This window comes from Gopherus flavomarginatus, chromosome 3, assembly GCF_025201925.1.
Source record: "Gopherus flavomarginatus isolate rGopFla2 chromosome 3, rGopFla2.mat.asm, whole genome shotgun sequence".
Taxonomy (NCBI): domain Eukaryota; kingdom Metazoa; phylum Chordata; order Testudines; family Testudinidae; genus Gopherus; species Gopherus flavomarginatus.
This window is the reverse complement of record NC_066619.1, coordinates 239670848-239693285: the sequence shown is the minus strand read 5'-3', so window position 1 is coordinate 239693285 and position 22438 is coordinate 239670848. Positions and strand designations below refer to the sequence as shown.

The following is a 22438-nucleotide window of genomic DNA, read 5'->3' as shown; positions in this document are numbered from 1 at the left end:
AGTTCTTCAAGATATGTGGTCCCTACATATGTTCCACTGCCAGCCCTCCTTCCCCTGTGCTTCAAATCCTTATCCTAAGGTTCTTCACAGTAGAAGGAACTAGAAAGCTGATCAGTCCACACTGCCCCTATACCCTCTGCTCAGAGTACAAGGAGGAGATGCGCACAGGCACAGACCAGCAGACACTGCTTATGAAAAATCTTCCAGTCTCAGGTTCATGGAGCAAGTGCGCTCATTGAATGGAATACATGTGGGGGCCACACATCTCAAAACTCCAGTTTCTGTACAAGGTAAGTAAGCAGACTTTTTTAAAACATACATAATTATTTTTCACCAAAACAATTGCTTCTGTACTAGTATTGTTAGTGTACTTCTGTGGTGATAATTACACAGTTATCACTACCTTCCTTAAATACAACAGAAGTATGGCACGAGTCAGGAAGACCAGGATGGCACTATTATATATCTGACATTGAGTTAAAGGGTATGTTATATTTAAGGGTATTATATTTTACTAGTACTGCTGTTCTAAGATGAAAATAGCTTTGTAATCGCTTTGAAGATAAAAATGTTTGAAGCTGAGTTCTGTCCTCATCTGCTCACGTGTGGTTCTTATTAAAGTGAATGATAGCAATGCATAGATCTGGCACGGACTTCAGCTTACCTCACAAATACTTGATGAAGTTGATGTAAATCATGAAAATTTCCTTTTTATCCTCATGATGTGCAGATTTTAATAGTGTGCAAAAATAATACACATACCATGCAGAAATCATAGAGCAACTCCAAGAATTACCTAACCACCTAGTGTCCCCTGAAACCTTTGGTTAAATTGGCTTCGACGGTCTGTATTAGCAATGCAAGGACTTCTCTCCCTTCTTGCTGTTTTCAGGACTGAAATTGCTTTAGATGGCAGTTGCGGAAGACAAAACAACCCTGAGTGGAAGTAGAAATTGAACTTGTAATAAGTTGGGAGATTCTTCACCCATAATACAACTTAAGTGTTAACTTAAACTAAACAAGAGAGCAGCCATACATTGAGTTATAGAATGTAGATATTTAATTTCTTAGTAATGTTGAAATTCTTCATGTGCTCTAGAGCTCACATACAATTGATGTTGTTGAGAAAGTCAAACAATACAAAATAACTTTAACGTGTGATGTATGTAAAATCTCATGATGAGTTTGAGATTTAAAAATGTAGGATTCTGACTGGGAGAAATATGTCTTTAATTATGCACCAGTGGGTTAGAGGACGTTCAGACGAAGTATACCACACCAATAGCTTTTAAATACTAATAGCATTTCAGCTAAAAACCCTCTTAATTTATCACCATAGAAAATGGAACTCAAACTAGCTTTGATCAACCACCCTTTAAAGCGTTTAATGAATTAATTTAAAAATCCATTTGGTCACTGAGTTCACTTCTACCCTGTAATCAGTTTTCTTTTCACAGTGTCATATTTCTTGTTTTGTTTCTATTCTGCCATCCACTCTAGAGTCACCCAGCCATGCCAGTGTTCCGCTTAAGGTTCGGAACTCCTGGCGACGCTCACAGTTTTTCTCACAGTCAGGTAAATGATGCGCTGGGAGTAGCTGCATCTTTCCCGCTGCGCTGAGTAGTAGATGTCTTAAAATGTGTGCTGGGGCAAAAGCTGATGATCACTGGTACTTATTTCCACTGTCTGCTTTCATAGAAAGTGCCTATTCCTGTTGCACAGTTGGCAAAGAGCTGTTGGATTACACGCAGATGTAATGCTTTGGTTTCAGACACCAAAATAATAATTTTTCTTTAAATTTCTTTTTACTTTACATCTGTTTTTAAGCAGGTTAGTGCAAAGGCACTTAATAGAAAATGGCTGCGGTTCTCTTGGTAACTGTGACACTTGAATAGTGTTTTCCCTTGACCTATCCTACCCTTGCTCTGCTTTTTTTCTTTCACCACATTGAATAGTGAAGGGAAAGTTACGTTAAATTTGTTATCACTCTTTTCAGACACTGCTAATGACTCTGACCAAAAGTAGTTGTCAGTAGCTAGTGGTAGCTTAGAACCTACTGTTGATGTTATGCTCTTTGTAGCCATATCAAAAGTATTTTTAGTGGTGGAGGGTACAATCTATTTCTCTGATCTGTTGTATCGTAATTTTTCAATGCTGCTAGTTGTGGGCCAGGTATTGTTATAAAGGTGAATTGATAGTTTCCTCTTTATACAGCTGTGACTAGGCTTTTTATTTCAAGTTAAGATAAAGCATATTTGACGATCTTAATATTTTGGGGAATTAATTTTTGTTTTTTTTCTTTTGCAGCGGATTCTGATAATAGTGACAAGTCAAATGTAAGTAACTTCTTTGCACTGTTTTTAATAGCAAAATATTAGTGTGTTTAGTGTAAAGATTTGCGTGAAGTTACAACTAAATCAGTGATTCTTTCGAAAACCCTTTCAAAATAGACTCAAACAGGAAGGAGAAAACTCAGCTCTTTTAACTGAAAGAAAAGAAATATGATCCAAAACACTTCATACACTTTTAAACAAATATGGGGCTAAGTTCTGTCGTCAGTTACACCTGTGCAATCCCATCAGCGTCAGTGGCAGGGCCTCCCGGGGGAGGGGAAGTGAAGCAATATGCCCCAGGCCCTGCAGGGTCCCCCATGAGAGTTTTTCGGGTGCCCTGGAATGGAGTCCTTTACTTGCTCCAGGGGCCCCAGAAAACTCTTGCGGGACCCAGGCCCCTGGAGCATCTTCCGCAGCAATTCTGTGGCGGGAAGACCTTGTCATAAACAGATAGCTAAGGGTTAATGTCTCTTTCACCTGAAGCACCTGCCCAGAGGACCAATCAGGAAACCGGATTTTTTCAACTTTGGGTGGAGGGAATTGTGTGTCTGAGTCTTTAGTCTGTCTTCCTGCTTTCTCTGACCTTTGGAGAAGTAGTTTCTACTTTCTAGTCTTCTGTTTCTAAGTGTAAGGACAAAGAGATCAGATAGTAAGTTATATGGTTTCTTTTCTTTGGTATTTGCATGAATATAAGTGCTGGAGTGCTTTGATTTGTATTCTTTTTGAATAAGGCTGTTTATTCAATATTCTTTTAAGCAATTGACCCTGTATTATATCATCTTAATACAGAGAGAACATTTGTATGTATTTTTCTTTCTTTTTATATAAAGCTTTCTTTTAAGACCTGTTGGAGTTTTTCTTTACTTCAGGGAAATTGAGTCTGTACTCACCAGGGAATTGGTGGGAGGAAGAAATCAAGGGGAGATCTGTGTGTTGGATTGCTAGCCTGATTTTGCATTCCCTCTGGGGGAATAGGAAAGTACTATTTGTTTCCAGGATTGGAAACAGAGAGGGGGAGTCCCTCTGTGTAGTTTCACAGAGCTTGTGTCTGTGTATCTCTTCAGGAGCACCTGGAGGGGGGAAGGGAAAAAGGATTATTTCCCTTTGTTGTGAGACTCAAGGGATTTGGGTCTTGGGGTCCCAGGGAAGGTTTTTCAGGGGGACCAGAGTGCCCCAAAACACTCTAATTTTTTGGGTGGTGGCAGCAGGTACCAGGTCCAAGCTGGTAACTAAGCTTGGAGGTTTTCATGCTAACCCCCATATTTTGGACGCTAAGGTCCAAATCTGGGACTAAGGTTATGATATGGTGTAGCAGCGGGTGGGATATAGACAGAATCCAGAAGCCAGTAGGAATATTATATTTTTCTTTTCTCTGCTAAGGGCTTTTTAGCAGAGAGAAACAGTTTGGTTTTAAAAGGGAACCAGAGAGAATTTTTTTTTCTGCTCTCTCTGGCAGTTTGTGGCTTGCATGTTAAGCAAGAAGCCATTACCAGACTGTTAAGGGTCTTTTGTCACACAATAGCACTCCCATTGAGAGTCATTACCAGCACTATATATATATGCAAATAAAGTGGTTTTTCAGGTTTACTTAACATTGAAGATTAGCTAAAGGCACTGTTGCTAGGCAGACTTCAGGAGGCAACAGAACCTGCAGTTCAGAAGATAAACACCGGAGGGCACCCCAACACAAGAAAACAGGAACCATGACTTCTAAGGCAAAAATTGAGGCCGAAGAACAAATCAAAGAAGCTGAACACAGGCGACAGATGGAGATGAAAGAAAAGGAAGAAAGCATCAAACTGGCAGCCTTCCAAAGAGAACAGGCAGCCCAAGAGGCAGCACACAAAAGAAAACTAGAAGAAGAAGAGGTGGCCTACCGAAGGAAACAAGCAGAAGAGGCGGCCCACCGCCGAGACATGGAAAAACACCAAAAAGAAATGGAAAAACACCAAAAAGAAATGGAAAAACAACAAAAAGAAATGGAAAAACAACAAAAAGAGAATGAAGAGAAGGAAAAACAGAGAAAACATGAACTGGAGTTGGCCAAAGCTGGGCTGCATGTGCCAGCCAACCCTAACAACCCGGCGCCAATTATTGCTTCACAGCACAGGAAATTTCCCACCTACAAGGCAGGTGATGACACCGAGGCCTTCTTGGAAAATTTTGAAAGAGCCTGTCTTGGGTACAGCATTCCCGAAGACCAGTACATGGTAGAATTGAGGTCACAGCTCAGTGGACCTTTAGCAGAGGTGGCAGCTGAAATGCCTAAGCAGCAAATGAATGACTATAAACCTTTTCAAACCAAGGCCAGATACAGAATGGGGATAACCCCAGATCATGCCCGTCGGCGCTTCAGAACCCAAAAGTGGAAACCAGAGGTGTCATTTCCCAAACACGCCTACTACATTGCAAAAAACTATGAGGCCTGGATAACAGGAAACAACATTCAAACCTTGGAAGAACTGCACCTCCTCATACAAATGGAGCAGTTCTTGGATGGTGTTCCTGAAGACATCACACGGTACATACAAGATGGAAATCCCAAAGATATCGCTGAGGCGGGGGAAATTGGAGCCAAATGGATGGAACTGGCAGAAAGCAAGAAAGCTACTGTCAAGGGGAACGATTACCCCAGGGGGCACACAGACCATAAACCCTACAACCGAGGACAGCCAAAGACCCCACATACCACCCACGTAAAGCCACAGATACCCTACCCTTCCACCTCACCAGTCTCCAGTAACTCACCTCGGCCCAGTGACCCATCAGATGGAAGATGCTTTAAGTGTAATGAACTGGGACATATCAAGGCCAACTGTCCCAAGAACACCATGCGAGTGCAATTCATTACACCACCATCACACCAAAGATCCCCAGGCCCGGATGCCTCTCAAATACCCTTGGAGTGAAGGGAAAATTTGAGAGTGGGCGGTAAGAAGGTTACTGCGTGGAGAGACACGGGGGCACAAGTGTCAGCTATCCACCAATCCTTCGTTGACCCCAAATTCATCAACCCAAAGGCCAAAGTTACAATTTACCCCTTCATGTCACAAGCTGTAGACTTGCCTACAGCTCAACTGCCTGTCCAGTACAAAGGCTGGTCAGGAATGTGGACTTTTGCAGTCTATGACAATTATCCTATCCCCATGCTACTGGGGGAAGACTTGGCCAACCAGGTGAGGCGGGCCAAGAGAGTGGGAATGGTTACACGTAGCCAAACCAGGCAAGCTTCCAGACCCATTCCTGTTCCTGAGCCGTCCACAGAGGCCCCGTCTGTGTTACCAGAGACCCAGACAGTGGTAGTGGACCCGGATTCCATGCCAACCACTGAAACAGCCACAGCACCTCCAGTCCCAGGCCCGGAACTGGAACAGCAACCAGCACCAGCAAGTGCAACCACATCTTCAAACTCAACGCCAGAGGGCGCCAGCGAGCCAGAACTGGCAGAAGCAAAAGACAGCCATACCCAAAAGGCTCAGCCAGAGCCTGAAATACCCTCAGGTGCACCAGCGGAGAGCGGTTCACCAGCAACGGAAACAACCCCATCACCTACATCGCTTCCAGAGGGACCAAGACCAAGTCCACAGTCTGAGGAAGAACTGGTGACCCCAGCCTCAAGGGAACAGTTACAGACTGAGCAGGAAGCGGATAACAGCCTTCAGAAAGCTTGGGCGGCGGCACGGAGCACCCCACCGCCTCTCAGCTCTTCTAATCGATCCCGGTTTGTTATAGACCAAGGACTTTTATACAAGGAAATTCTTTCTGGTGGACACCGGGAAGAATGGCAGCCGCAAAAAACAGTTGGTGGTTCCAACTAAGTACCGGGGGAAGCTCTTAAGCTTAGCCCATGATCATCCCAGTGGCCATGCTGGGGTGAACAGAACCAAGGACTGGTTGGGGAAGTCCTTCCACTGGGAGGGGATGGGCAAGGACGTTGCCAAGTATGTCCGGTCTTGTGAGGTATGCCAAAGAGTGGGAAAGCCTCAAGACCAGGTCAAGGCCCCTCTCCAGCCACTCCCCATAATTGAGGTCCCATTTCAGCGAGTAGCTGTGGATATTCTGGGCCCTTTCCCAAAAAAGACGCCCAGAGGAAAGCAGTACGTACTGACTTTAGTGGACTTTGCTACCCGATGGCCGGAAGCAGTAGCTCTAGGCAACACCCGGGCTAACACTGTGTGCCTGGCCCTAACAGACATCTTTGCCAGGGTAGGTTGGCCCTCTGACATCCTTACAGATTCAGGGTCTAATTTCCTGGCAGGGACCATGGAAAAACTGTGGGAAACTCATGGGGTGAATCACTTGGTTGCCACCCCGTACCACCATCAAACCAATGGCCTGGTGGAAAGGTTCAATGGAACTTTGGGGGCCATGATACGAAAATTCATCAACGAATTCTCCAATAATTGGGACCTAGTGTTGCAGCAGTTGCTGTTTGCCTACAGGGCTGTACCACATCCCAGTTTAGGGTTTTCACCATTTGAACTTGTGTATGGTCACGAGGTTAAGGGGCCATTACAGTTGGTGAAGCAGCAATGGGAGGGGTTTACGCCTTCTCCAGGAACTAACATTCTGGACTTTGTAAGCAACCTACAAAGCACCCTCCAACACTCTTTAGCCCTTGCTAGAGAGAACCTAAAGGATGCTCAAGAAGAGCAAAAGGCCTGGTATGACAGACATGCCAGAGAACGTTCCTTCAAGGTAGGAGACCAGGTTATGGTCTTGAAGGCGCAACAGGCCCATAAGATGGAAGCATCATGGGAAGGGCCCTTCACGGTCCAAGAGCGCCTGGGAGCTGTAAATTACCTCATAGCATTTCCCAATTCCTCACTAAAGCCTAAAGTGTACCATGTTAATTCTCTCAAGCCTTTCTATTCCAGAGACTTACAGGTTTGTCAGTTTACCGTCCAGGGAGAGGATGCTGAGTGGCCTGACGGTGTCTACTACGACGGGAAAAAAGACGGTGGCGTGGAAGAGGTGAACCTCTCAACCACCCTGGAACGTCTGCAGCGGCAACAAATCAAGGAGCTGTGCACTAGCTTCGCCGCATTGTTCTCAGCCACCCCAGGACGGACTGAACGGGCATACCACTCCATTGATACAGGTAATGCTCACCCAATCAGAACCCCACCCTACCGGGTGTCTCCTCATGCCCAAGCTGCTATAGAACGGGAGATCCAGAACATGCTACAGATGGGTATAATCCGCCCATCTACCAGTGCATGGGCATCTCCAGTGGTTCTGGTACCCAAACCAGATGGGGAAATACGCTTTTGCGTGGACTACCGTAAGCTAAATGCGGTAACTCGTCCGGACAACTATCCAATGCCACGCACCGATGAGCTATTGGAGAAGTTGGGACGTGCCCAGTTCATCTCTACAATAGACTTAACCAAGGGGTACTGGCAAGTACCGCTAGATGAACCTGCCAAGGAGAGGTCAACATTCGTCACCCATGCGGGGGTGTATGAATTCAATGTCCTTCCTTTCGGCCTTCGAAATGCACCCGCCACCTTCCAGAGGCTGGTAGATGGTCTACTAGCTGGACTGGGAGAATTTGCAGTTGCCTACCTCGATGATGTGGCCATTTTTTCAGACTCCTGGCCCGAACACCTACTACACCTGGAAAAGGTCTTTGAGCGCATCAGGCAGGCAGGACTAACTGTTAAGGCCAAAAAGTGTCAAGTAGGCCAAAACAGAGTGACTTACCTGGGGCACCAGGTGGGTCGAGGAACCATAAACCCCCTACAGGCCAAGGTGGATGCTATCCAAAAGTGGCCTGTCCCACGGTCCAAGAAGCAGGTCCAATCCTTCTTAGGCTTGGCCGGATACTACAGGCGATTTGTACCACACTACAGCCAAATCGCTGCCCCACTGACCGACCTGACCAAAAAGACCCAGCCAAATGCAGTTAAGTGGACTGATGAGTGTCAAAAGGCCTTTACACAACTTAAGGCAACGCTCATGTCTGACCCTGTGCTCAGGGCCCCGGACTTTGACAAGCCATTCCTAGTAACCACGGATGCATCTGAGCGTGGTATAGGAGCAGTGCTCATGCAGGAAGCAACAGATCACAACTTCCATCCTGTCGTGTTTCTCAGCAAGAAACTGTCTGAGAGGGAAAGTCACTGGTCAGTCAGTGAAAAGGAATGCTATGCCATTGTGTACGCCCTGGAAAAGCTACGCCCATATGTTTGGGGACGGCGGTTCCAACTACAAACTGACCATGCTGCACTAAAGTGGCTTCATACTGCCAAGGGGAACAACAAGAAACTTCTTCGTTGGAGTTTAGCTCTCCAAGATTTTGATTTTGAAATTCAACACATCACAGGAGCTTCTAACAAAGTAGCTGATGCACTCTCCCTTGAGAGTTTCCCAGAATTCAGTAGTTAAAAAGTGTTCTTAAAATGTAGAAGTCTGTTAGTTATATACTTAGGAGTATATGTAAAGGTGTATGTGTTGTATTAATCTGTTTATTTTCAAGTTCTAGAAGGAAATCGCCGCCAGTGAGCTTCCCCACTGTCTGCAATTTGGGGGGCGTGTCATAAACAGATAGCTAAGGGTTAATGTCTCTTTCACCTGAAGCACCTGCCCAGAGGACCAATCAGGAAACCGGATTTTTTCAACTTTGGGTGGAGGGAATTGTGTGTCTGAGTCTTTAGTCTGTCTTCCTGCTTTCTCTGACCTTTGGAGAAGTAGTTTCTACTTTCTAGTCTTCTGTTTCTAAGTGTAAGGACAAAGAGATCAGATAGTAAGTTATATGGTTTCTTTTCTTTGGTATTTGCATGAATATAAGTGCTGGAGTGCTTTGATTTGTATTCTTTTTGAATAAGGCTGTTTATTCAATATTCTTTTAAGCAATTGACCCTGTATTATATCATCTTAATACAGAGAGAACATTTGTATGTATTTTTCTTTCTTTTTATATAAAGCTTTCTTTTAAGACCTGTTGGAGTTTTTCTTTACTTCAGGGAAATTGAGTCTGTACTCACCAGGGAATTGGTGGGAGGAAGAAATCAAGGGGAGATCTGTGTGTTGGATTGCTAGCCTGATTTTGCATTCCCTCTGGGGGAATAGGAAAGTACTATTTGTTTCCAGGATTGGAAACAGAGAGGGGGAGTCCCTCTGTGTAGTTTCACAGAGCTTGTGTCTGTGTATCTCTTCAGGAGCACCTGGAGGGGGGAAGGGAAAAAGGATTATTTCCCTTTGTTGTGAGACTCAAGGGATTTGGGTCTTGGGGTCCCAGGGAAGGTTTTTCAGGGGGACCAGAGTGCCCCAAAACACTCTAATTTTTTGGGTGGTGGCAGCAGGTACCAGGTCCAAGCTGGTAACTAAGCTTGGAGGTTTTCATGCTAACCCCCATATTTTGGACGCTAAGGTCCAAATCTGGGCCCCCTGAATCCTCTGGGCGGCCCTGATCAGTGGAGTTGCCCAGGTCTAAACTAAGAGCAGAATTTTCCCCTTAACTAGGAGAAATGCAGTATTATGCTGTATGGATTCACTTTGGCCTGGCTCCTACATACATGCTTAACTTTGAGAATGAATAGTTCCATTAGCTCTAGGATTCCGTGACTGTTTGCATGTTCCTTCTGATTACTTGCAAAGAAATTATTACATACCAGAAATGATCAACAGATCAGAGTCCATTACGCCTCAAGGAAACCCACATATATTTGAACACAGCATATCCTGTATTCCATGTGCTGCTCGTCATCTGAAAATAGACATTTTTTCTCATTTGAGAATGCACAGGACTCATAATGTAGAGTAATTAGATATTTACATCATAAGGCCTCAGCTTCTGAAGAAAAAAATTTAGCACATCACATAATGGGTCCCTTATCTGACTGGGGCCCGTGGATGTTGTTGCAGTATAAATAATACTTTAAGCCAAGACTTTGAGATTGGATATTGTGTCCAAGATCTGAGATGTGTGAATATTGTTCTGCTATGATAATTTATTTTGATAGTTGTGGCATCAGAGGATTATTTTCAGGAAAAATAAGCATTTGGTTATTTTTCTTTACTGAATTGGTATATTTGTATATGTAGATCAATGCCCCTTGGAATTTCTTCTCAATTTCTTCTTTTCTCCTGTTCTGCCTGATGTTTTCCTAGTTCTTATTTGCAAATCAAATGATTTTTCTGTGACCTATATATATTGCAAAAATAAAACCATTTCCAATTGATGGTGAAGCTAGGAATACTGTTAGCTAACCATGAAAAGTACTGTAAAATTGAAGCAATTATAAATCTGAATTCCACTTGTAGCTTAACATTTTCACTAATTGGTAGAATAGCTTAAGTGACTACATTGTGCAACTTTTTAGGCTTGTCTTGTGATGTATATTATTAGATTCTAATAACCTCATTCAATTTATCTAAGCATTTCAGTTTCTGGTCCTGGGATCCGGAAGAGGAACGAAAGCGACAGGAAAGATGGCAGCATGAACAGGAACGCTTGCTTCAGGTACTTGTGCTACTAAATTTCTTCCCACTATTGCTTGCTTGTTTTTCAGTTGAATTGTCACTCTTGTTAGACCTTGAGCAGCACAGTTCACTTCATGACTATTTTAATTTTAGTTTCAAAATTGAATATTTTATATTTATCAAATAAACCTAAAATTGCTTGAAGATACTGAACACATGAAATTTAATTGGTTAAAATGTAAAAAATATTTAAATTTATTGTTTAAAAATATTTCTGCCCAATTTATGTATAAAAAGGACAGAAATTATTTAATATAATAATTTAATTCTTAATTTGTGGCAAATGCTTGTAAAACTTACTGTTTTGTCAAGCATGTGAAAGAGTAAGTTAATTTTATTTCTTAAAGGAGAGGAGTTAAATTTATAGGTATAAATCAAGTGATTTTTTTGGTTTATGAAATACCTTGTCATGCCTAATAGTTTTAAATGATAGAATTTAATAAATATATACTTCATGAAAACATACTATCCATAAAAATACATTTGCATCATTTGCTTTACTTTAGCTTAATTCAAAAACATGCCATTGTTCAGTATAGGATTTGTTTTCAGAGGCATGCTGTTTTTTAAAATACAAAAGTAAAACATTGTGAAACAGCATCTGGCTTAATGTGAGTTGATGTATGGCTATCCACATATATAATGGCAATGGTCTTAACTCTTTTATGGGTTCAGTTCTCAGTGTTATGTTTTGCTTCTGTCAAATAGGATTGTGTACAATATGTTAACTTGTAAATCAGTTCCATATATAATAACCTTTCCTAATCAGCATGTGCTCTGTGCCCAGATCATATTTACTGTTAGAGATGGGCTGACTAGTAAATCCCTGTGTATACAGCTTTCACTGATTCCACCCTGTTCTAAACCCAGTCGTAAGTTATCTGTGCTGTGAACCACCATACTTGAGTGGTAAGATGGTAAAAGAAAATAGAAACACATCTTGGATGAGGATGGAGGAGGACACTGAACACCTCTTGCACTTTGGTACTCAACTTGGTTCCCCTGACTACCAGCTCCTTAAGAGCAAAGTGCTAGAATCTCTCCAAAACTTTTCCACAAATCCTGGGGGAAAGAGAAAGAAAAGTGGTTTGTTTTTTGTTGAGTGTTTTGTTTTGTTTCCTGGCGTCAGGTAGGACTTCCATGTTTATCTTGTTTTTAACCAGAACATTAGTTCAGGGATTAAGGAATAGCTACCAAATACATACCATACATTAGGCCTATATTTAAAGCACCCAAAACATAAGCTGTGTGTTGATTAATTGCTTTGATAGTTTTTCTGAACACTGTGCATATGAGAACACTGTTTACAAACAATTACTTTGTTAGATTTTGTAGACTGTAGTTTACAGTTGTCCTAATTTAAGAAGACCAAGCTAAACGTCTCCATTATAAAGTGGCTTCTGGAAACTTTCTCTGTACAGCTTAGTAGTATAATAAGCAATGTAAGAGACCTGGGGGGCCAATTTCCTGTCCTGGCTGAGCGAACCATAGTGCCACTATTTTCCAATCTGGAAAGAGAGAAATTGAAACTTCCTCGTGTCACTTAACAGTGAGCCAAGAGAGCAACATTAACTTGCTCCAAGGAAGTCTTGTTTGTTCTTTTTCCTAACAAGAACGATGGCACCAGGAGAGAAGCTTGGGATGGAGGGTAATAAAAATGCAGGTTTACATATTTAAGAATGGATTGCTTTTGAACAGTATTTCCTTCTTGAGCTTAGTCTCTTTATACCTCATAGATTGCGTGGTTTGCCTGGTTATCAAATTGATAATAAATTTCTTATGGGTCTGGGTTTTGTGTTCTTGGTATTTTTAACCTTCATTTTGCACAATATTTTGGAGGAAGGAGGTTGCAACCAAAGTGCAGAGGAAACAATGTGACTTGGCTGTTCCAATACAGAGAAAACAGTTTTGACACCACAGCATTTTAAAGAGCTCTTTAAAAGATTCTTTTTTGATTCAGAACACATTCAGGGCTGGGGAGATTTCTCAAGAAATAATCCCATCCAGGAAGAAAACCAACTACTCAGCTAATCATCATCTTATCCACTTCAGACCTCTATACGTTGTCTATTTATTTTATAAGCCTACATGGTTTTTCATCTTTCATTAAATTGTACTAGTAGCAGCTTATCTTTATTAGATTAGTGCCAAAGCTAATATTTGCGAAGCCAGTTAAATTCAGCAGCTATTTTAGCCAATGATTAAAGCAAAATCTATGTGTTAAATATATTGGAGTGTTTTGATAGCTTTTTTTCAGAACTCTTCAGCTCTTCATAAACTATGGTTGTTTTTAAATGCTGAAAATTTCATTCTGAACAGCATCTAGCATTTGAAAACTCCGAACTAGTCAGACTTGATATAGCACTTTGTGTCCCTGGTGCTTTACAATAAACTAAGAGTACTAAACAATATTATAAAACTCCCCTGTGGGGAGTGGTGGGGAGGGGAAGGGAGAAGGGAAGAGAAGTTTGTTCATGTTCTTGTTTTTACATTGCATGCATGTTTTCTGATGAACCAGTTTCTAGTGGGTCCAGTTTCCTGATACATAGCAGATATTGCAGAACATAAACACTGTCTTTTAACCATTGAACTGAAACAGATAAAAAGAATCCCCTATTAAGTTTCCGATTGAATAGATTGTACTGAAATTTTGTACAGGAGAGGTACCAGAAGGAGCAGAACAAGCTGAAAGAAGAATGGGAAAAAGCACAGAAAGAAGTTGAAGAGGAGGAGCGTAGATACTGTGAGGAGGTATAATATTCAAAAGAAGCAAGTTTAAGAAGTAATCTTGCAGTTCTAGTGCAAGTGTATCTTCTATGCATTTTTAAAATGTTTTACTAGTGGGACTGTTATTTTGAGACTAACAATTTACAATAATCCTTTATGTGAGAGAATTTACATCTTGGCAAGGGAAATGTCAGAAGCTCACTGTCAGTTGAATTATTTTTAATTTCCATGCCCTTGTTTTGTCTTATGCTGAAGTCATCCCTTCATCCTGTTTCAGTGGTGCAGTTAGCTTGGAAAATGTTAAGTTGTCTTGTCACATTCATTGCATGTTTCTAGTCATACTTTTATATATTGTAGTTAGGCAGATTAATATTGGATAATCGGTGCTTGAGTAGTAAATGGCATACTCATGACCCTGATGAGAGGTAACTCATCTTTCTGAACTCTCTCTGCATTTCTCATGCACCTATCACCATAATGTCTAGCCACCGTGCATTACTTAGAAAATAATTAAATGTTATTTTAGGAAATCTGTCTGTGCTACAGATGCAATGACATAGGAATGTACAAAAGAGGAGGCAGAAGAATTGGTTTAGGCGAGATTAAACAGGCATTCCCAATATGACTGTGCATATCAATAAACACAAGCATGTACTTGGCCAACAGCAGCAATTGTGACTTCCCCAGTTTACCCCCCATGATACACTGGCATTCATAATCATATAATGGGGCTGGTGGCAAAGTACACTAGAGAAAGTTATGATGAACTTTGGAGACTTAGCAAAGCTAGGCAAATAGGCAGCACAGTGGCAGATGAAATTCAGTGTTGGCAAACTTAAAGAAATGAACATTGGAAGGAATAACTTCAGCTAATTCTATAATAATAATAATGTCCTAGTTGAAGAATGGAGTAGAAGATAATACTGAAAAAATATTACAATGCCATTATATAAAATAGTAACACATCCTCATTTGGAATACAGGGTCCAGTTCTGGTTAACCCATCCCAAAAAAGATACAGCGTGAGTACATAATGTTCAGAGAAACGCAATGAAAATGACTAGAGCGTGGAGCAAATTTAAAACTGAGAAAAGGAAAAACTTCTTATGGAATACACAACTATCAATTAAAACGCCCTGGCATTTGATATTGAGTCTAGTAGCTTAGTATTGCATGTCCAGCAACTTTGAAGATCAGGCCACTTACCTAGTGATCTAACTAAATATGGATTTTTAAGCCTAACTTTATACTCTTTCTTTTGAAGGTATTACTCCTGGGGGAATTCTGCACTACTGTTCATGCAAAGAATTCATGTGTCCCACAGATTTTTTTTTTTTTCTGCAGAAAATACATTCTGCCCCAGAAGTGCTGCTGTTCCACCTGAGGCCACCTGAGGCCACTGTGGTGCCAGAACAGCTAACAGCGTGAATGCAGCAGTCTGTTCTGATGCCACAGCAGCCTCTGGTGGGCAAAAGGTGGAACTGCAGCACATCTGGGGTGGAATTGTATTTTCTGTGGAGGGGGAAAAGAAATCTGTGAGCGTGCAGTGGCACAAAATTCCCCTAGGAGTAAAAGTTCATCATAGCACCTAGCTCATGGAGCCAGGTTAGGACAGAGTGGGGCACAGGGGGCTGCTGGGGGGGTCGCAGTCTGGGGTTCAGAGTGCTAGTGGAAGAGGGCAGATGGGAGGCATGGGCTCAGGGGCTAGTGGGGTGGCATTTAGCCAGGGACTGAATGGGAGTGGGGGTACGTGTCCACATGGGATGGGGGAGGGGGGCTGAAGGGACAGGGATAGATGTGCCTGACTGAATAGGAGAGGCTTAGGATCAGCCAGGGTCTGCATGGGGGAGGCTCCCCAACTCCCTAAAAGTCCTGCCTCTCCCCCGACAAAAACCTGTTCCATACTTCTCCCCACAACAACCCTCCAGGTTCACTCCAGGGTCCTTGCCTCTCCCTCACTTTCTCCATTGCCCGACACTCCCAAGCCTTTGTACTGCTTCTGAAAGGTGCAGGAAATACAATTCTGTATTGTAATTTAAATGAATTATTCAAAGTTCTGTATTAATATACTAGTAAGGAATCTATTTGTCTAAAAAAATTACCAGAATATTTTTTTTTGGTCTACATTGTTAGACATACTTGCTGACAGATATTTTGAAATAAATTACCAAAATAATTGAAACTGGCATGCTTATATTGTATTATTTTGACAAATAAAATATGCAGAAATTTGCAGAATGGTTGTTTAATTTTTTGGCACAGAATTTTTAACATTTTGGCATGGAATTCCACTAAGAGTAAGTGTCTTATCCAATGTTCCTTTGGCAAGCTTCATGTTTTTAATCTCTCCTTTTCCTCCTGACTACTCCCACCTCTTCTTTAGGAGCGCAAGATAATTGAGGATACTGTAGTTCCATTCACGGTTTCTTCAAGCTCTGCTGAACCCCTCTCCACTTCTTCCTCTGTCAGTGAAGGAAATGGGATAATGGTGAGTGTCTGACAGAACTGGAGTGTAAATTAGGAGTTAATGAAAATGAGGCAGTAAAGGCAAAACTATGTTCAGGGGAGTTAGGTCATTCTGTTAAGATCAGTAGGCTCTAGGAATAGAATGAAAGGCAATTTGTTTCACGGATCACCCCATCTTACTTTTAAAAGCACTTCTCAATAAAAATGTGCCCAGTTATATGTCTCTGAGCACTATACAGTGTGTAAATAAAGTGTATTATTATAAATACAGAGCCAAACCCCAAAGCAAACTACCACCATCCTACGTTAGAGAAGAGCAGGGTTAAAGTAAAAGGAGTCAGAAGTTGCACAGTTCCCCATTAAAAGCAGATGGAGTGTTCCCCTTCCTCCCCCTGTCTCTAGTGAGCATTACTCCCCTCATTGCTTCCCCTCTTCTTTGGCAGGCAGATGTCACCCTTGTATTTCAATCTACTTTGACCACCATGTAAAGGCCTAGGAAATCTTAAATTTGCCTTTAGAACATGGGACCACTTCTCTCTAAAGCAATATGGAAATAACACAGGAATGTTCAGACTCTGATCCTCCCATGGCTCGTGATGCATCCAGTGCCCAGCTGGAGAATGCGCTTCACAAAAGGCTAGCCTGACACATTCAACTAGGCCATGTCTCCAATGCTCAAAACGGGATGTGGTTACTGCAAAACAGCTTGCTGTAAAATTCTAATAGAGACAAGGCACACTTCGTTTGTACCTCACTGAAGGTTGTCAAGATCAATACTTCAATCACCCCACATGGCTTTGACCTGAGCTAGCTACTTTGAGGTAAAAAATAGTGGGTTGTCTCCACTAGGATTTTACGGTGAGATAGCTAACTTAAATTTGCAATCCTGCTGTAAAATTACCTTTTTTGTAGTGCAGATATCCTTGGGGGCCTGACTAAGTTCTGTCAGCCTCCCTGGGCTGCACAGATTCACTATAGTGCTGTGGGCTGTGGACCCACCCCAGCACACCCCCTACACCAGAACTTGAGGTGCTCTTCAAGAGGCAGCCTTATGACTACCTACCACAATACCTGCACTGGGGGGATCCTCCCATGGCTGGTTACAGGGGTTTTAGACTCCTTTATATGGTTTGGCCCTTTTGCAAGCCATAAGGAAGCCAGACTGGGGGTGAAGAGTACATCCCTGGTACATGACAGAAATCAAGAATAGCTATGTTTTGACTTCTGGGAGACTAGCAAAGTCTAGCCTGTAGTTATTGGTAAACTCTCAATCAGAGCCCCAGCGTGGTGGCTTCTCTTCTCATTCTAATGGAGAAAGAGATGAGCATTTGTCATACTGAAGGCTCTCTGCTAGACAGTACCTTTAATTTATTACTGTATTTCAGCAAAGAGTCCTGTGACACCTTATAGACTAACGTACATATTGGAGCATGAGCTTTCATGGGTGAAACCTCACCCACGAAAGCGCATGCTCCAATACATCTGTTAGCCTGTAAGGTGCCACAGGACTCTTTGCTGCTTTTACAGATCCAGACTAACACGGCTATCTCTCTGATACTGTATTTCAGTACTGAAGACCACATTCTACTCAATCACTGTATTTCTCTAGCAATGGAGCGTGTGAATAAATACTCATTTTGTTTCCCCTGGGATGTCTCAAAAACACCTCACCAGTGAGCATATATTAACCAGCTTTGTTTTTGAAGCTTAACTTTGAAGCCAGAGGAATTTTGTAACCGTGTTTTGAATGTCACATTATCTTTCTGTAATGACAATCTTCTGACTGGCACCATGTATGGCTTCTGTGTTGAATAAATGCTGTACTCTCTCTGGAGAGGAAATGCCCTTCCATAATTTCCTTGTTATGGGTTCAGGATAATCATGTTAATTTTTCTAAACACTGTCCCAGTCAAATCCAAGGTCAGGGTCAGTAAGGTCAAATAACTTTCATATTATGTAACATTGTTCATTTTTCCTTGAAGGCATTTCCTTTATGTGTAACAAATACAGTACACTCAGGCACAGCCTGTATTGTTCTCATGCGTGTTCTGAAGTTCAGTTCACAAGAAGATCTTCACTATTATCTCACTTTTATTTGTAGACTATGATGGAACTGAGCAATTCTCATGAGGAAGAGAAACAAAAGGAAATTAAAAGAGAGAAGAAATTACCCTGGGAGCAGGAGAGTGCATCATTAGCCAAAAACAAGAGAAGTGAACCATGCCTGGAAAAGAAAAGGTGTGAGTTAAATCAAGGAATTTTAGACAAGTGATTGTACTCGTAAGGTTGGTGATGGTTGTCCCCCATCACCATCCAAAGCCCAAGATTTGGTGGTGATGGGGGACTTCAACTATCCAGATATATGTTGGGACAATAACACCGCGGGGCACAGACTATCCAATAAGTTCCTGGACTGCATTGCAGACAACTTTTTATTTCAGAAAGTTGAAAAAGCTACTAGGGGGGAAGCTGTTCTAGACTTGATTTTAACAAATAGGGAGGAACTTGTTGAGAATTTGAAAGTAGAAGGAAGCTTGGGTGAAAGTGATCATGAAATCATAGAATTTGCAATTCTAAGGAAGGGTAGAAGGGAGTACAGCAGAATAGAGACAATGGATTTCAGGAAGGCGGATTTTGATAAGCTCAGAGAGCTGATAGGCAAGGTCCCATGGGAATTAAGACTGAGCGGAAAAACAACTGAGGAAAGTTGGCAGTTTTTCAAAGAGACGCTATTAAGGGCCCAAAAGCAAGTTATTCCAATGGTTAGGAAAGATAGAAAATGTGGAAAAAGACCACCTTGGCTTACCCTTGAGATCTTGCGTGACCTACAAAATAAAAAGGCGTCATATAAAAAATGGAAACTAGGTCAGATTACAAAGGACGAATATAGGCAAATAACACAGGAATGCAGAGGCAAGATTAGAAAAGCAAAGGCACAAAATGAACTCAAACTAGCTATGGGAATAAAGGGAAACAAGAAGACTTTTTATCAATACATTAGAAGCAAGAGGAAGACTAAGGACAGGGTAGGCCCACTGCTCAATGAGGAGGGGGTAACAGTAACGGGAGACTTGGAAATGGCAGAGATGCTTAATGACTTCTTTGTTTCGGTCTTCACTGAGAAGTCTGAAGGAATGTCTAGTATAGTGAATGCTTACGGGAAGACGGTAGATTTAGAAGAGAAAATAAGGAAAGAGCAAGTTAAAAATCACTTAGAAAAGTTAGATGCCTGCAAGTCACCAGGGCCTGATGAAATGCATCCTAGAATACTCAAGGAGTTAATAGAAGAGGTATCTGAGCCTCTAGCTATTATCTTTGGGAAATCATGGGAGACGAGGGAGATTCCAGAAGACTGGAAGGGGGCAAATATAGTGCCCATCTATAAAAAGGGAAATAAAAACAACCCAGGAAACTACAGACCAGTTAGTTTAACTTCTGTGCCAGGGAAGATAATGGAGCAGGTAATCAAAGAAATCATCTGCAAACACTTGGAAGGTGGTAAGGTGATAGGGAATAGCCAGCATGGATTTGTAAAGAACAAATCGTGTCAAACTAATCTGATAACATTCTTTGATAGGATAACGAGCCTTGTGGATAAGGGAGAAGCGGTGGATGTGATATATCTAGACTTCAGTAAGGCATTTGATACAGTCTCGCATGATATTCTTATAGATAAGCTAGGAAAGTACAATTTAGATGGGGCTACTATAAGGTGGGTGCATAACTGGCTGGATAACCGTACTCAGAGAGTAGTTGTTAATGGCTCCCAATCCTGCTGGAAAGGTATAACAAGTGGGGTTCTGCAGGGTTCTGTTTTGGGACCGGTTCTGTTCAATATCTTCATCAACGATTTAGATGTTGGCATAGAAAGTACGCTTATTAAGTTTGCGGATGATACCAAACTGGGAGGGATTGCAACTGCTTTGGAGGACAGGGTCAAAATTCAAAATGATCTGGACAAGTTGGAGAAATGGTCTGAGGTAAACAGGATGAAGTTCAATAAAGATAAATGCAAAGTGCTCCACTTAGGAAGGAACAATCAGTTTCACACATACAGAATGGGAGGAGACTGTCTAGGAAGGAGTATGGCAGAAAGAGATCTAGGGGTCGTAGTGGACCACAAGCTTAATATGAGCCAACAGTGTGATACTGTTGCAAAAAAAGCAAACGTGATTCTGGGATGCATTAACAGGTGTGTTGTAAACAAGACACGAGAAGTCATTCTTCCGCTTTACTCTGCGCTGGTTAGGCCTCAACTGGAGTATTGTGTCCAGTTCTGGGCACCGCATTTCAAGAAAGATGTGGAGAAATTGGAGAGGGTCCAGAGAAGAGCAACAAGAATGATTAAAGGTCTTGAGAACATGACCTATGAAGGAAGGCTGAAGGAATTGGGTTTGTTTAGTTTGGAAAAGAGAAGACTGAGAGGGGACATGATAGCAGTTTTCAGGTATCTAAAAGGGTGTCATCAGGAGGAGGGAGAAAACTTGTTCACCTTAGCCTCCAATGATAGAACAAGAAGCAATGGGCTTAAACTGCAGCAAGGGAGATTTAGGTTGGACATTAGGAAAAAGTTCCTAACTGTCAGGGTAGTTAAACACTGGAATAGATTGCCTAGGGAAGTTGTGGAATCTCCATCTCTGGAGATATTTAAGAGTAGGTTAGATAAATGTCTATCAGGGATGGTCTAAACAGTATTTGGTCCTGCCATGAGGGCAGGGGACTGGACTCGATGACCTCTCGAGGTCCCTTCCAGTCCTAGAGTCTATGAGTCATTTGGGCACATAGCAAAATTGTTTTTATGTACTGTGCTCAGACTGGGTGTGTGGAAGTGCTTGTAACCTCCATTCCTACACATTACACAGCTACTCTGGCCCGCAATCTCCCTTCAGCTGTTCTTCAACTTCTTCAATCTGTAATCAACCCAGAGATCCCTCACTCTTACCTGGATTCCACTTGCCCTTTTGAGGACCCTCTTTTCTACTGCGAAAATACAATGGAATGTATCAATTTTTATACTTTTTAAAACAATATTTGGTTATCTTTCCTAGCTTTTACTTCCTCTCATTTGATTTCTTTATTCTTTTCCCAGTGTCTTTTCCTCTTTCATCTGTCTTCTCTCTTCTTCTCTTCCTGTCTTTCCATTTTTCCCTTACTCTTGAAATCCTATCTGTCTCTCGCTCTCTTCTTTTTTCTGGCTCTCTATGATCCCTTTCTAAGGCCAGAAGGTAACACTGTGATCATCTAGTCTGACCTCCTGCCTAGCAGGGGCCATGGAACTTCCCCAGAATAATTCCTAGAGCATATCTTTTTAAAAACATCCTATCTTGCTTTAAAAATGGTCTGTGATGAAGAATCACCATGACCCTTGGTAAGTTGTTCAAGTGATTAATTACTTCCACCATTAAAATGTACACCTTATTTCCAATCTGAATTTATCTAGCTTCAACTTCCAGCCATTTTTTTTGCTAGATTGAAGAGTCCATTATTGAGTCTATCACTATAAGGCATGTTTTCTAATCCTTTAATCATTCCCGTGGCTCTTCCCAGAACCCTCTCCAATTTACCAACAGCCGTCTTGAATTAGGGACCACAGAACTAGACCTGGTATCCCAGCAGCATTTGCACCAGTGCCAAATACAGAGATAAAAGAACCTCTCTATTCCTACTCGAGATACCTGTGTTTATGCATCCTAAGTTCATATTAGCTGTTTTGGCCATAACATCACGCTGGGAGCTCATGTTCAGCTGATTAGCCACCATGACCACCAAATCTTTTCCAGAGTCACTGCTTCCCAGGTTAGAATCCCCTATCCTGTAAGTATGGCCTATGTTCTTTGTTTCCAGATATATACGTTTGTTTAGTGCCATCCCTCTGCTTTCGTCTTCATCCCTTCAGGAAGTTACCAAGGAAGATCAATGCCTCCTTCAGGGAGTTATGGGACTCCACTCCCCTTACTAGCTATTCTGTATAGTTCTGGAACATTGCACTTACTCATGCTTGGGGTATAGGGTGCTGGAAGGCTGACATTCCTACTGAGGCAGGGTTAAGGTTCTGATGTGCAGCCTGTGTTGTATAGTTGCTGTTCTAGTGGTGAAGTGGGCTTCTCTGGGTAGAGGAGTAAAAGATATTGTACTGCCGGGGCCATTTACTGCCTGCCAAGCACCCTTTTGTGGCCAGAAGTCGGTCCACGGCACTCTGTCTCTGTGGCTATCCTATCTATTCAGGGCTCCTTGAAGAGCGCACAGTTCAAAAAGTAATTCAGACAATCCCAAGGGATTCCATTTATTTAATCTTCAGATGCACGCTGACCCTCCAGGCTCCAACCCTCTTCCAGTGTCTCTCTCCCAGTAGTCCAACACACAGTCTTTCAAAACAGAGCACAAATTTGTGCAGACTTCACCCTAGTTTTAGCTGGGCGCAGTCC

At 42.1% G+C, this 22438-nt stretch overlaps 1 protein-coding gene across 11 annotated transcripts in view; it reads left to right on the top strand.

Annotated features, from left to right (window-relative positions):
* LIMCH1 (LIM and calponin homology domains 1) overlaps nucleotides 1-22438 on the top strand; it is a 314760-nt gene that overhangs the window by 263553 nt on the left and 28769 nt on the right. For all 11 annotated transcript variants that reach the window (XM_050947393.1, XM_050947395.1, XM_050947394.1 and 8 more), the window contains 5 exons: nucleotides 2308-2336; nucleotides 10717-10800; nucleotides 13479-13571; nucleotides 15931-16035; nucleotides 18115-18251. In XM_050947393.1, the coding sequence (XP_050803350.1) occupies nucleotides 2308-2336; nucleotides 10717-10800; nucleotides 13479-13571; nucleotides 15931-16035; nucleotides 18115-18251 (448 nt within the window). The remainder of the gene's footprint in view (nucleotides 1-2307; nucleotides 2337-10716; nucleotides 10801-13478; nucleotides 13572-15930; nucleotides 16036-18114; nucleotides 18252-22438) is intronic.